This window comes from Myodes glareolus, chromosome 14, assembly GCF_982192425.1.
Source record: "Myodes glareolus chromosome 14, mMyoGla1.1, whole genome shotgun sequence".
Lineage (NCBI taxonomy): Eukaryota > Metazoa > Chordata > Mammalia > Rodentia > Cricetidae > Myodes > Myodes glareolus.
In genome coordinates, this window is record NC_142039.1 from 46,498,681 (window position 1) to 46,511,061 (window position 12,381).

At 36.9% G+C, this 12,381-nt stretch overlaps 1 protein-coding gene across 2 annotated transcripts in view; it reads right to left on the reverse strand.

Annotated features, from left to right (window-relative positions):
* The window catches only part of Cdkal1 (CDKAL1 threonylcarbamoyladenosine tRNA methylthiotransferase), a 525,008-nt gene that overhangs the window by 140,231 nt on the left and 372,396 nt on the right, over window positions 1-12,381 (reverse strand). For both annotated transcript variants that reach the window (XM_048428030.3, XM_085699329.2), the window contains one exon: window positions 5,378-5,558. In XM_048428030.3, coding sequence (XP_048283987.3) covers window positions 5,378-5,558 — 181 coding nt within the window. The remainder of the gene's footprint in view (window positions 1-5,377; window positions 5,559-12,381) is intronic.

Below are 12,381 nucleotides of genomic sequence, written 5' to 3' on the forward strand. Positions count from 1 at the left end.
TATGTGTGTTAAAATGTCACCCTGTATCCCAGAAAGATGTATAATTATGATGTAGTAAAAGAACTTGGTTATATCTTTAAAGCCCCCTTTTCTCTGTAAGCTAACATGTTCCATGTTTTAAATTTAAGATGTGGACATCTTTGGGGCCCATTATGTTCCCCTCTACTCAGTCAGTATTGTCACTTGAACCCTCAAAAACAACTTTCAGCAATCACAGCTTAGATTCAAGAAAAGAGTCGATCAATTGCTTATACAAACTGTCATGAAATTCATTAAAAAACAAACAAACAAAAGCCAGAAGGTTAAACAGAGCTAACATTCAAGCAAATTGACCAAGAAAAGCAAGCTCCCAAACCTTCACACTCACTGGTGAAATGGTGACCCTAAAAACATACAACAACAAATCAAGTGTCAGTAAGCATGACAAGAGGCCCCGGGGATCACTGCATTCTACTCCTCACTTCTTAAAGAAGCATCAGCTGCATAAACAGATAGTAGGCACCCCGACTCTACTATCACTCAAACGTCCCACTATTACCATAGTCACCCTGGGAAACTCTGCCGTGTAATCTGTCGAAACAAGGTACAAAAAAATTATAGTCAAGCCAGAAAATTGATTAATGCCAAAAAAGAGAGAGAGAAATGGTATAAAAGAAAAGTTTTTTACCCTCACCCCAGAATTTAATCTAGAAACCTACAAATGCTAGGCGAGGGTTTGAAGGCTGGCTATATCTGCCCCACCCTTCCCTTCTTCGCTTCCCTTCTACCTTCCAATTTGGGGACGGGGTCTTGCTGAACTGACTAGGCTAGCCCTGAGCCTATGCTCTACATGCCTTGGTCTCCGCAGTAGCTGGGATCACAAGCATGTGCCACCCCTGCTGTGGAAAGAGACAAATGGAAGATTGATCAAATTCAACTAATTGGCAAGAATGCCAAGATAGAGGGGTTTCCACAAAGCTAAGCTTGGGAATCAGTTTCAAATGAAATGTTCTGAAATATCTAGAGTATGAACTCCCTGTTCCTTTCCTCCACAGAGAAACATTGAACATCTGAGACTATAAACAATGCACTGGTGCTGTGAACCGGGCAGAAAGGATCAGGAGCCCTTGTATACAACAACTCGTTCTGTAAATGATTAGCCATCAGGGTGAGGATAGAATTCAGAAATCAACACGGAGACAGAGTAACAGAACTCTCGCATACATGTGTATGTGTGGGAAGAAGGAGAAGCATGTGTTTTAAAGACAGTATGTCCTGATCCAACAGTCAGGACGATTTAGGAGAGCTATGATAAGTCACTCAACAAGCTTCTACACATGATTTGACAGCCTTCTTCAGTCTGTATTTACCTACCTACATAACAGACTGCATTACCTACCTACAGGAAAAATGGACTCACACGAGATCTTTGAGCAAAGCTGTCTCTGTATATCTAGAGAATATCCCTCTAGACCTCCCCGTGATTTCTCAACATACAGTCCTCGGAGCTAAGGCAAGAAGCATCTACTGTGGCTACTTTATGCTAAGGGTAAAAATTCTAGAAACTTCTGGTAGGTAAACCATGATTCTTTTTTATTAATATATTCAGAGATATCACCTTTACTTTCTAACTCCAATATGTAAGGCAAGTAGTAAGCAGGGGTTTAATGTCATAAAACACTGTAATCTAGTATGAATATTTCCAAATCATTCTCGTTAGCTAAGGTGTATTCCTTCAAGTGACACACTGTTCAAATAAAGACTATGAAACTATTTCATTATTTTTTATTAAAATTTTCTAGAAAGGAAGTCTAGAAGTGATACCTAAGGATCAAAAAGGTTTCTTGCTTATTTTTTAAAAACCTAAGTGACCTTTCCCAGGCAGGGTGAGAAGCTTAGTCACAATTAAATATATGGCTAGAATTAAAATGAACAAAGATCAAGAAATAAAGGCACAGAGGAGTAGAGAATACAAACCTGTAACTCTGACCTTTCAATCACTACTCCAAGGTCATTCTCATTTAGCTTGGGTAACTTTACTATTAAATCATCTGTATAAATTTCCTTGTAATAGCTAATAAGTAAATTTTAGTTTAGCATTTCATGAAAATATATCATCTAATTTTCATTACAAACTCTAAACTATTCCTTTTCTTTCTTTTCTTTTCTTTTTTTTTTTGTTTTTTGTTTTTTGAAACAGAGTTTCCCTGTAGTTTTGGAGCCTGTTCTGGAACTAAGTTTTGTAGACCAGGCTGGCCTCAAACTCACAGTGATCAGCCTGCCTCTGCCTCCCTCATGCTGGGATAAAAGGCCTGCACTACCACCGCCTGGCTTTCTGTTTCTTTTTAATAGCCATAGTAAAGAATAGGCAAGGAACTTACCCTTTGCCTTTTGAAAATGCAAACTTGATGCGCCAGTGCTGTTACCATCTGTGATTTGCATGACTAAGAAACATACGTAATTTAATTCATTTATTAGGGCATTAACACAATTCATCTAAACACCAAGATTTGCTTATACTAAAGTATTTCTTAGGAAGAAAGAAGCATGTATACTGAAGTTTGTTTTCTATCCCCTATGAGGAAAGAACATACGGGGAGTGTATAGAAGACATGAAATGCATGCACAAATGGCTCTTTCTCCTCAAGTCATTGTTAAGGGAGAGAAAGCTGTCACCGCAGAGCTGGCATGTGCTAGCCCTTCACCATGTCAGATGCACTTTCATTATCGATTTGTCTTGGCAAGGGAATGGGGAATAAATCAGAGAAAATATTTACTGCTCATTTACCACAGCCTTATATTTTAGTGAATGCTACAATAACTTTTTTCATAAAATACCTGAGACAGGCAGGGTAAACAATTATTAATTTCTGGTAAGAGTTGGAGGTGGAAGAAGACACAGTGTTACCTTTACTGTCTATTCTGAGACAGTAAATCTCTAAAGTTTCATCATTAATGTCCAATTCTCTGGATTTATAATTCTGAATTCTATAAAGCTAAAATTTCATGCAATGGTTTTTATGGAGAGCTTAATTACTAAGATGTAAGAGGTCTCAGGTTGTTTCACCCCCAAAAAAACAAAATTATTGCGAAGTCCTAATCACTTCAAAGTGTTAGAAATCATGTTATAGATAAAAACAGTTAAGGTGAGGGGTAGGAGGAGACGGAGGTCTTTATTAGACACACACAAGGATATCTGATGACAATGAAGGCAGAGACTAAGGCTACACAATGGCAAACCAAGGACACCTTAGCTAGCCGGCAAACTCTAGAAGCTAGGAAGAAGCCTGGAAAGAGTCTTACACATGTCAGAGTTGGCATGGGTCCTTCTCTGCGCCTCCAGCCTTCAAAAATGTGCAGGCATTACTGTTGTCTTAGTCACTCTGTGGTGTTTGTTGTATCAGCCAGGGTAGAAACACATGAAAAAGACTGATGGTGACATGGTAGAAAGGTGAATGTGACTCAAGACAAGACACAGAGAGACAGTCTTTGTGAGGCACATGTACCTGAAGGATTATTATCCCAAATCACAAAGAATTCTAAAAGCTTTCCAATAAATAGGCAAAGAGCATGTTCCAAATGCGTGAAAGATCTTGGCAGATCCCCTGCCCCAGGAAATATATGTGAAAGAGGGGAGGAGATGAGAAGACACTCACTACCAGATGTCTTTATTGAACTGCAAGTTAAAACCACAGAGTGACGGGGGTACCACTCAAGGGTCAATAAGCAGTTGGTTGAATATTACTCGTTCCCACGGAGTTATAGGCCAGTTAGACTACATTACATAGGTAATACACAAATATCATGAGCACAGAGCTCTGAGCTAGCAGGAGGATGATCAGATAGCTTTTTTTATACATGACAACAGAGGTTGTACATTTATTCAGCTACTTAGAGAGGCAATTTGCCAGTACCTAGCCTAGCAGGTCAACTGCACGTCCCATGAAAATACAATTATACTTTTTAGTAGCCACAGCAGTAAACCTTACACATGAACAGAACAAAAGATAAAAACAAGAATGCTGATGACTATATCAACTGCAATTCTTATGTTAAGAAGCTGAAAAAGCCCACTTGCCTCTAATAGTAGGATAAATGACTTATGCAAAAACATTATACAGCAAAGAAAACAGATGGCCTATAGCCACTTTGCAAAATACTGGATTCACTAACAATGAAAAAGAAATGGACAGAACCCAAATTCATACACTGATAAAGTCTGTTCAATGAAGGGAATGAGTTTCTTCTGGGAAGGGAGAGGACAGTGGTAATCCCTGTATGACCATGTTAGGGACTTTCATAAACAGAGAATGCTCTTAAACTGATTGATTGACCATCCAACAGTCACTATATGAAAACACACACACAAACCATTATTAATGATACATAATATTTACACACAGAAAAAGGTCAGTATATATGCTTTAGCTCAAAATGATTTTTGATGAAGTTAGAAAAAATGGATTGAATTATGACAGGAAACAGATCAAGAGCTGTTAGATCAAATGGAAGCTGGGGATGAAGAGAGCAGATGAACAGAGAAGAGGGAGAGGCACCTGGCTTACTGATGAAACTGTCCTATACCTGCACACGCACTGGCAACTCACAGACTCCCAAATCCTAAAAATCAGACCCCAGTAATAACTTAGAAAAGGTAATGAATCAGTTTATTTTCATGTCTGTGCAAAGCTAATTATCTGTGGGATTAAAGTTGGGCATTTTTGTCAATCAGAAAGAAAATTAATCAGTCTATATATTTGCACTGAAAAAACAGTGTATATTTGTTTGAATGGATAAGTTGATGGTCAGGTAGATGGGTAGCTAGATGGCAGATGGATAAATAGAAACAAAGTAGGCAGATGGGAGATGGATGTTAGATAGATGGATGGAAAACCTGATGATAGATGTATGGGAATCAAGTAAGAAAACCAAAAAGTTTCCAACAAAATAATAATTAGAATGGACTTTTATGCAGTAGGAAGATAGAAAGCTTATTTGTTCAAATATTAATCTTTTGTTTCATTTATATGTTTACTTTGAAGGGGTAAAGATGGAGAGGAGGGGTCATATATGCTAAGTAGCCACACTCTAGTCTATACTCCCGTGTATTTAAATGTTGCCTGATTTCAAACCACCCAAAGATTTAATTGTACACACAATTAAATACAAGAGAGTGGTTTTAAAAGATTTTAAAAACTGAACCTTCCTCCACAAGTGAAAATGTGATATTGTCTGTCTCCGTTGCATGAAGTCATTTAACTTTTCCATGCCCAGCTTGAAATGTCCTCATGTTTTGCAACAGAAAGGATAGCACGAGCCAGTGGCACTGGGTAGGCAAAACAGGTTTGTCTGTGCAGCTGCTGGCACAAAGTAATGGCTCCTATGAATGGGTTCTCACCACGTGTGCTGGAACTTGTTCGGCTTTTGCAGCAGGAGTTCCGGGTCTTGGATAGAACTGGTTGATGAAAAGGCTGGGAAATTTGTACTCTTCAACAAGTTTCAGTGTTTCTTGAAAATCCTGATCGGTTTCTCCAGGAAAACCACAGATAATATCCGTAGCGATCGTTATTCCAGGAACCCTGGAGAAGAAAAACAGACAAAAATGTAAAAAACAGTTGACTGTGAGCCAGAATTATTTTATTTCCTTGACATTTTAAATGGTATTTAAAAAATACAGTTTATTTTTTTAAGACAGGGCACTTGAAAACAGTTTTGAAAAGCTCTAAATACTAAGAGGTACAATGGAATATAGTGGTCCCTGGTCATCCTCAGAGGCATCCATTTTTAATGCTTTTAGACATGGTTATGTTTTGTTTTCTCCTCTGTCTCTTAAGATAGATGCTTACTCTGCTGTTTCTGAATTTGTTGGTTTTTTTAAAGGCAGTATTTAAGGGACTTGTACATTACGGTAAATGAACTAGCTGGAATTATACTCTAACCCTACGTTCTTAACACTGTATTCACAGTACTTCTATAAAAGAACTGCAGAGACAACTGGCAGACCGGGTTGTTTCTCAACAACATTTAAGTTTTCCTAAGAGTAGTAACTGAGTCTTTGGAAAGTTTGCTTAACATTTTATTTTCCTAAACTGATATCTTCTCAAGGCTTCATCAGACCTACCAAGAGTCAACAGCAGGATGAACTGTTCCCCATGGCACAGCTTGCTAGACACGTACAGTGCCCTGGGTTCAATGCCTGGCACAGGTGTCAGGGATGGAGTGGAGATGACAAAAATCAAGCCTACTTTCTAAACACTTGATGTATTAGGTCGCTCAGCATCCACGTCCCTAGTTTCTGGAAAGGCCACTGCTTTCTTTGCGTGCGCACTACTCTAGCAATGAGCTGGTTGTTACCCCTGACTGAGCTCCTTGCTCTCCTTTTCCTCAGTCTTGCTTTCCTAGGTCATAGGTTTTGCTAGTTCTTGATTACTTCCTTTACTCTGCTGGTGTGTTTCTCAGTATCAGGTGACAGTTATTAGATCTCAGGATGTCTGAACAAATGACTGATTACCTAATATTCCAAATTGAAACGATTATCCACCAGAATTTTGCACTGTTCCTTCTGAAAACGGCTGATAGATGCTGAAGGCATGAAATTCACTCCTGTGCACACTCGCACTTTGAGTGCTACATATTAAATCTAGGGTCTGTGTCGGCCAGGTCGATGCTCTGTGACTGATGCACACTCCAGCCACACATACTTCATTGCATGTGCTGTATCACTCTTTTTAGAGTGTAAGGTTTTTCTCGATCATTTTAAATTTCATACTAATATGGCTTTTATTAGATTTTTAAAATTGTTGTACAAGGCACAATCTATAGACTTAAAGTCTTTCAGTCTAGGAATCTAATTCTCTCACATTATTTCCTTTATAATTTCTCTGGGAGATTGTCTTGTATTATTTCTTTAGTAATTTCTCTAGGAAACGTCATCTACAACACTTTCTCTTAGGGACTCATTTCTTCTGAATGTTCAAACTACCAGTTTGATATTTAGCTTTTTCTGTCTCATTTTCCATATGTGTTATTTGTTCTATTTTACTTGAGTATGTTTTCCAGTCTATAATTTAAGGGAAAAAAACAGTAATTGAGTACGGTTCAGTCTCTCACAGCTCTTTCTCCATCTTTCATTTTCCTTCCCAAGACACCTTCTTAGAGATGTAGCATTGTTTCTTACTTGAAGACATGTCAAAGTCTGTCTCAATTTCTCTGCCCATAGACTTCGTATTTATTTCTTAAGGCTGAAAATTTACATCAACAAATAGCCATTTTCTATTAAATTAAAGAACAAAACACTGCAAAAAAATTTTTAAAAAATATTTTATTTGTCTTATGTATACGAGTGTTTTTCTTTTCATGTATACCTGTACACCATAAGCATTGTGCTCACAGAGGTCAGAACAGGCATCAGATCACCCTGAAACTAAAGTTACAGACATTCATGAAGTACCATATGGGTTCTGGGAATTGAACCAAAGTCCTCTGCAAGAGCACGTTATTGCTCCTAACTGATGAGCCCTCTCTCCAGGAACTGGAGAGTTTAATTCAAGGGCAAATATAGAACAAATTAATGCTGGAGGTGGTGCCATTTTTCTCCACAGTCTTAGAGTTTCTATTCGGTTGGCTAAAAAGTTATTCAAATCTTTAACAGTGTAATGGTAACAGAATGATACAACAGTTCCTAACAGTTCCATAGCATGGGAAAATAAAATGCAGAGACAGAAATTGAGGTTCAACATGAAGATCTGAAAAATAATATATAGCCAGTCATTGGCTCTTATCTCTACCTCAGTTCAAAATGGCTATCCTGCCTCCAGGAATCTCAGAATGAGACTGACGGAGAGCTGTCTCCCATGTCTTATATTCCTCTCTAGTGCTGGGATTAAAGGCATGCACCACTGGGATTAAAGGCATGCACCACCCAGTTTCTATGGCAAACTAGTGTGGCTACTGGAATTACCACTGCCTGGTCTGTAAGGCTGACCAGTGGGGCTGTTTTACTCTCTGATCTTCAGGTAAGCTTTATTTATTAAAATACAAATGAAATATCACTACAGTACTCCAAAATTATGAATGTATCCATACACATTAGGGAGCATATTTCATATCATCCTACACCTACTTTCCTGTCACACATGGTTCTTCATAGATGAGCACAAGAATTTGGTAGCATAAGAGAGAAGAAGGCTTGGTCAAACTGTAGAGCTCCTAAGAAATAACTTCATGGAAACAGAGGCTCTCCAGTCCCTTTGCATAGTACTTGATGTTTGTGTGAAGGAAACACGACCTGTTCACTATGAAAGTACCCTCTTCTCATTTCTACTTTGCTCATATAGTCATTAATTTGCATGGATTATAACTTGTAAAGTAATTCAAAGATTTTTCAATGCGATGATAAATAGCGATGTTAAATATGAGGGACAGTTTTTTACAGAAAAAGAAATGGTCTACTGTGACATAAACCTACTTCTTTCTTCTTTAAGGACAATCAAAATCACATTTTAAAAATCATAGAACCATGTATTTCCTTAGTAAGACTCAGAAAAAAAGAACAATTTGCTAGATTAAGTCTGTGAATAGAAAGAAGTGTGTAAATAAGTTTCAATTAGCTAGTTTTACACTTGTCTTCTAACTATTTATGATAAAAAGAAATCCACAGATAAAAATAGAGGCAAAAGATAACAGAGGAGAGTCCATGTCCCCACGGAAATTAAAAATATCTTAGAAGCAGCCGGTGAAACATGGCAAGAAAGGAAGACAACTGGTCATTGTCCTAATTTCTGCATCAGAATGAATCTGGCAATAGCTGTCGGGTATTCCCAAAGGAAAGTCCCTTTCTGAACCCTCCCCCCATCTTTCTTTATCAGTGGTGCTCAGCACTGGCCAACACCTGCTTACTCTGGTTTCCTTGGTGGTGGTGGGGGGGGGGGTTGTGACCAACCTTTAAAGGAACCACAACAAACTGGGATGTTCAAATGTGAATGGAACTCAACAATCAATTCAAAATCTGATCTGGGTAACAAAGAAGACAAAGTACTACAAATTGATGGCATGCCAATATTTAGAAGTAGAAAATGTTAAATTGTTTAAAAGTATGTAAGAGTATAAGTTGATTATTTATATTATAAAAGTAGAGTCTGCACCTCAATATCAGACAAGACTCATCTATACATTAATTTAAAATATGTAAATGTTGCCACTTATATTCTTGAAAATAATTTGATCCCTTAGGTAAGCCAACTAAAATCTCATTTACATTGTTAATTTGCCTAGCAAATAATTCTCAGTATGTAAAAATCAAAGAAGTTTGAAGCAAAGCAAATTCTAATTTTGTATCTTGTGATTTAAGTAACAGGAAATGATGAGGGTGTAAAACAGAATATTATTACAAATATTTAAATGCTAATTCTGGGGAAACACTGTCTTTGATACAGTGAATTTTCAAAATTCTGTTTTTTGAAAAAGAATTTCATTTTCACGTATGTATTAAAGTAGTGAGTAACATGTGTGCTATCACTGACTAGTATTCTCTTGAGTTTCAAAATCTTTTAATATTTATGCTTTCTTAGTAGTTTTAGAAAGTAATTCTGAAACGTTGAAATAAAGATATTCAATGAGCTGCAATAACAGGAAAAATTGGACTCACCATTTTTTCAGTCTTTTGTTTACTGCTAAAGCAGGTTTGTGAATAACTTGGGAACAGAATAAGGACCCTAATGTACATCTGACTCATCAGTTTGGTAACGGAACTCTACCAGTAACCTGGAGTGACTACATAGCATCTGCTAGCACTGGGTTGGGGTTTATGGAGTTCGGGGATATGGCTCAGTTGATAAAGTGCTTACCTAGCACATGCCCTGGGTTTGATCTCTAGCACACACAAACCAGTTTGGTGGCACAAAAGACAACACAGGACAAGACATTTCAAGAGTCATTTTGCCTTGAATGAAAAAATACATATATGCACTCCACAATTTTATTTCTCAGGAAGACTTTCATGTAACTTAGACTGGTCTTAAAGATAGTCAATTAGCCAAGGCTGGTCTCCTATTCCTCCAATCCTCTTCCTCTATTCCAAGCACTGGGAAGAGGAAATAAAGATCTTGAAACAACAGAAATGAAAATATAGACTGTCTATATATACAATTCACAGCGAGAGTAGTACTTGGGAATTTTAAGGCTTAATGACTGTGTTTGGAAGATAGAAAAATCAATCTTCTTAGCTCTCATTTCACAAAACCAACCAAGAGGAAGAAATCAAGCCCCAAGTAAAACGGAGAGGAAATAAAAAAGTATGAGTAGGAAACAATAAAAAGGAAAACAATAAGGAAAAAAATCAATAAAAGTAAAAGACACATCTCTAAGAAACTAAAACTACTTAAGTTCTAACTAATCTGAGAAGAAAATAAGAGATAAACGTGATCAACTTCTGGCATGAAAGAAGGGACACCATGACAGAACCTACTAATGTCACCTTGAGAGTAAATTATACACAGTTTTATACCAGTATTTTCAACTTAGATGAAACTGGAGAGTTCTTTAAATGATTCTCTTTAAATTATAAAAATGGACATAAGAAGAAACAGAAAACCCGAATGTACTTCTACTTATCACAAAATTAAACTCCTAGTTTATATCTTGACATCAAAACAGGACAAGACAACACAACCCAGGTTCAGATGGCTTAACACCAGATCCTACTAAACACATTTAAAAAAATAAGATTAATGTTACAGAAACTATTATAGCAAACAAAAAAGTCGGGAGTTAGAGTCTAGCATATTCTAAAATCAAAGAAACTGATTACAAATGAACTCTATACTAATATCTCTCGTGAATACAAAGTTGATGTTTTCTTAATAAAACATTACCAAAGTGATCCAACAACTATGGGAAGGATTATTCATCCATGTTTTAATGCAAGAGTGATCTGAAATGCAAGTATCAATTAACACACTGAATCACTCTAAAGGAATAAAAGATAAAAGAAACCCCTCATGGTGGTCTTAGTAGATGCAGAAAACTTAGTCGACAAATCAAATACTCAGAAGAACTTACAGTTCATATATTTTCCAAAGAATGGATGTTTTCCCAATAAAACTGATAATATAAGTTATAGATTCCTGTTCTCACTTCCTCAACTCAACATACTATGGAAGCCTGGTCAGTAAAGAAGGACAAAAAAGAGAAATTAAAGGCTAATTAGTCTATGAGGATATGGAGGTCTAAGAAAGCTTGCAAGATCCAGCAGTAACCTGGGAACATCAGTTTTGTTTTTATGTTTAGTAATCAACAATCCAAAAGAGATACCATAAAATAAAAACACATAGAAAGTGACTTCACTAAGAAAAGAGTTAAGTGGCAAAAATAAGACAAATCAAGGATGTGTTCATAAAATTTGCAAAGAGAAATTAAACAGAAAAATTAAAATATCAGTGATTTCAAAACTCTATATGGAAATTTCATGCTAGCATATGAAGTACTGGGTTTCATCATGGCACCTTACCATGTATGTGCCATGACACTTTATTCTTGAGCACTCCCCACTATTCCTTTCCTGATGTTTCCTTTCTTCCCCAGCGAGCCCCTCTTTGTTTTCCTTTTACATTTAGTTCATCATTCTATCTCCTACTACCCTAAGATTCGTTCTCCCCTCAAGTGCCTTTCTAGTTTCATGTCCTATGGATACACATATAAATGCACATAAATAAAAGAAGATAAATCTTTTTAAGCATATAATTGAAGAGATAAGCCACAGATCAGGAGAGCATACTTCTGAACCATGTGTCTTATAAATGACTCTTGTCCCCAAAACCATTTTAAAATCTTCTGACTTACTAATAAAAAGACAAAACAACAGGCGAGACTTTAATCACCACGTCACTAGAGAATAAGCTAGCTAATACATGTGGAACGATTTGTTCGAGGAAATCAAATTAAAACTCCAAAGCCAGTAATGTGGCTGCAACTTAAAAAAGACAAGACCAGATGTAGGTGCACAAGATGAAAACTGAGCCTGCAATCATTATAAGATGGTGTTTAACATGGTGTGACCATTTGGAAGACAGGTTGGCAAGTCCTTAAGTAGTTAAGCAGAACAGGTAGGGTAACCCAGTAACTATATTATAAGGTATCTATCTAGGAGAAATGGATATTGGAGAAGTGGATTTTCAGAGTGGATTTCCTATTATTCTTTATAATAGACTAAAATTAGAAACAGTTAAAGTGCTTACAAGCTGTTGAAGGCATGAACAAAATATGGCAATTCCACATAGTAGAAAGAGAACTGAGCACTATCACATGTACATAAGTAAACAATAAATAAATCCTTTAAAAAACCTTAAATCTCCTGGGCTAAAAAAAAAAAAAAGTACCAAAAAGCCCGAGTAGCTGGGACAAAAC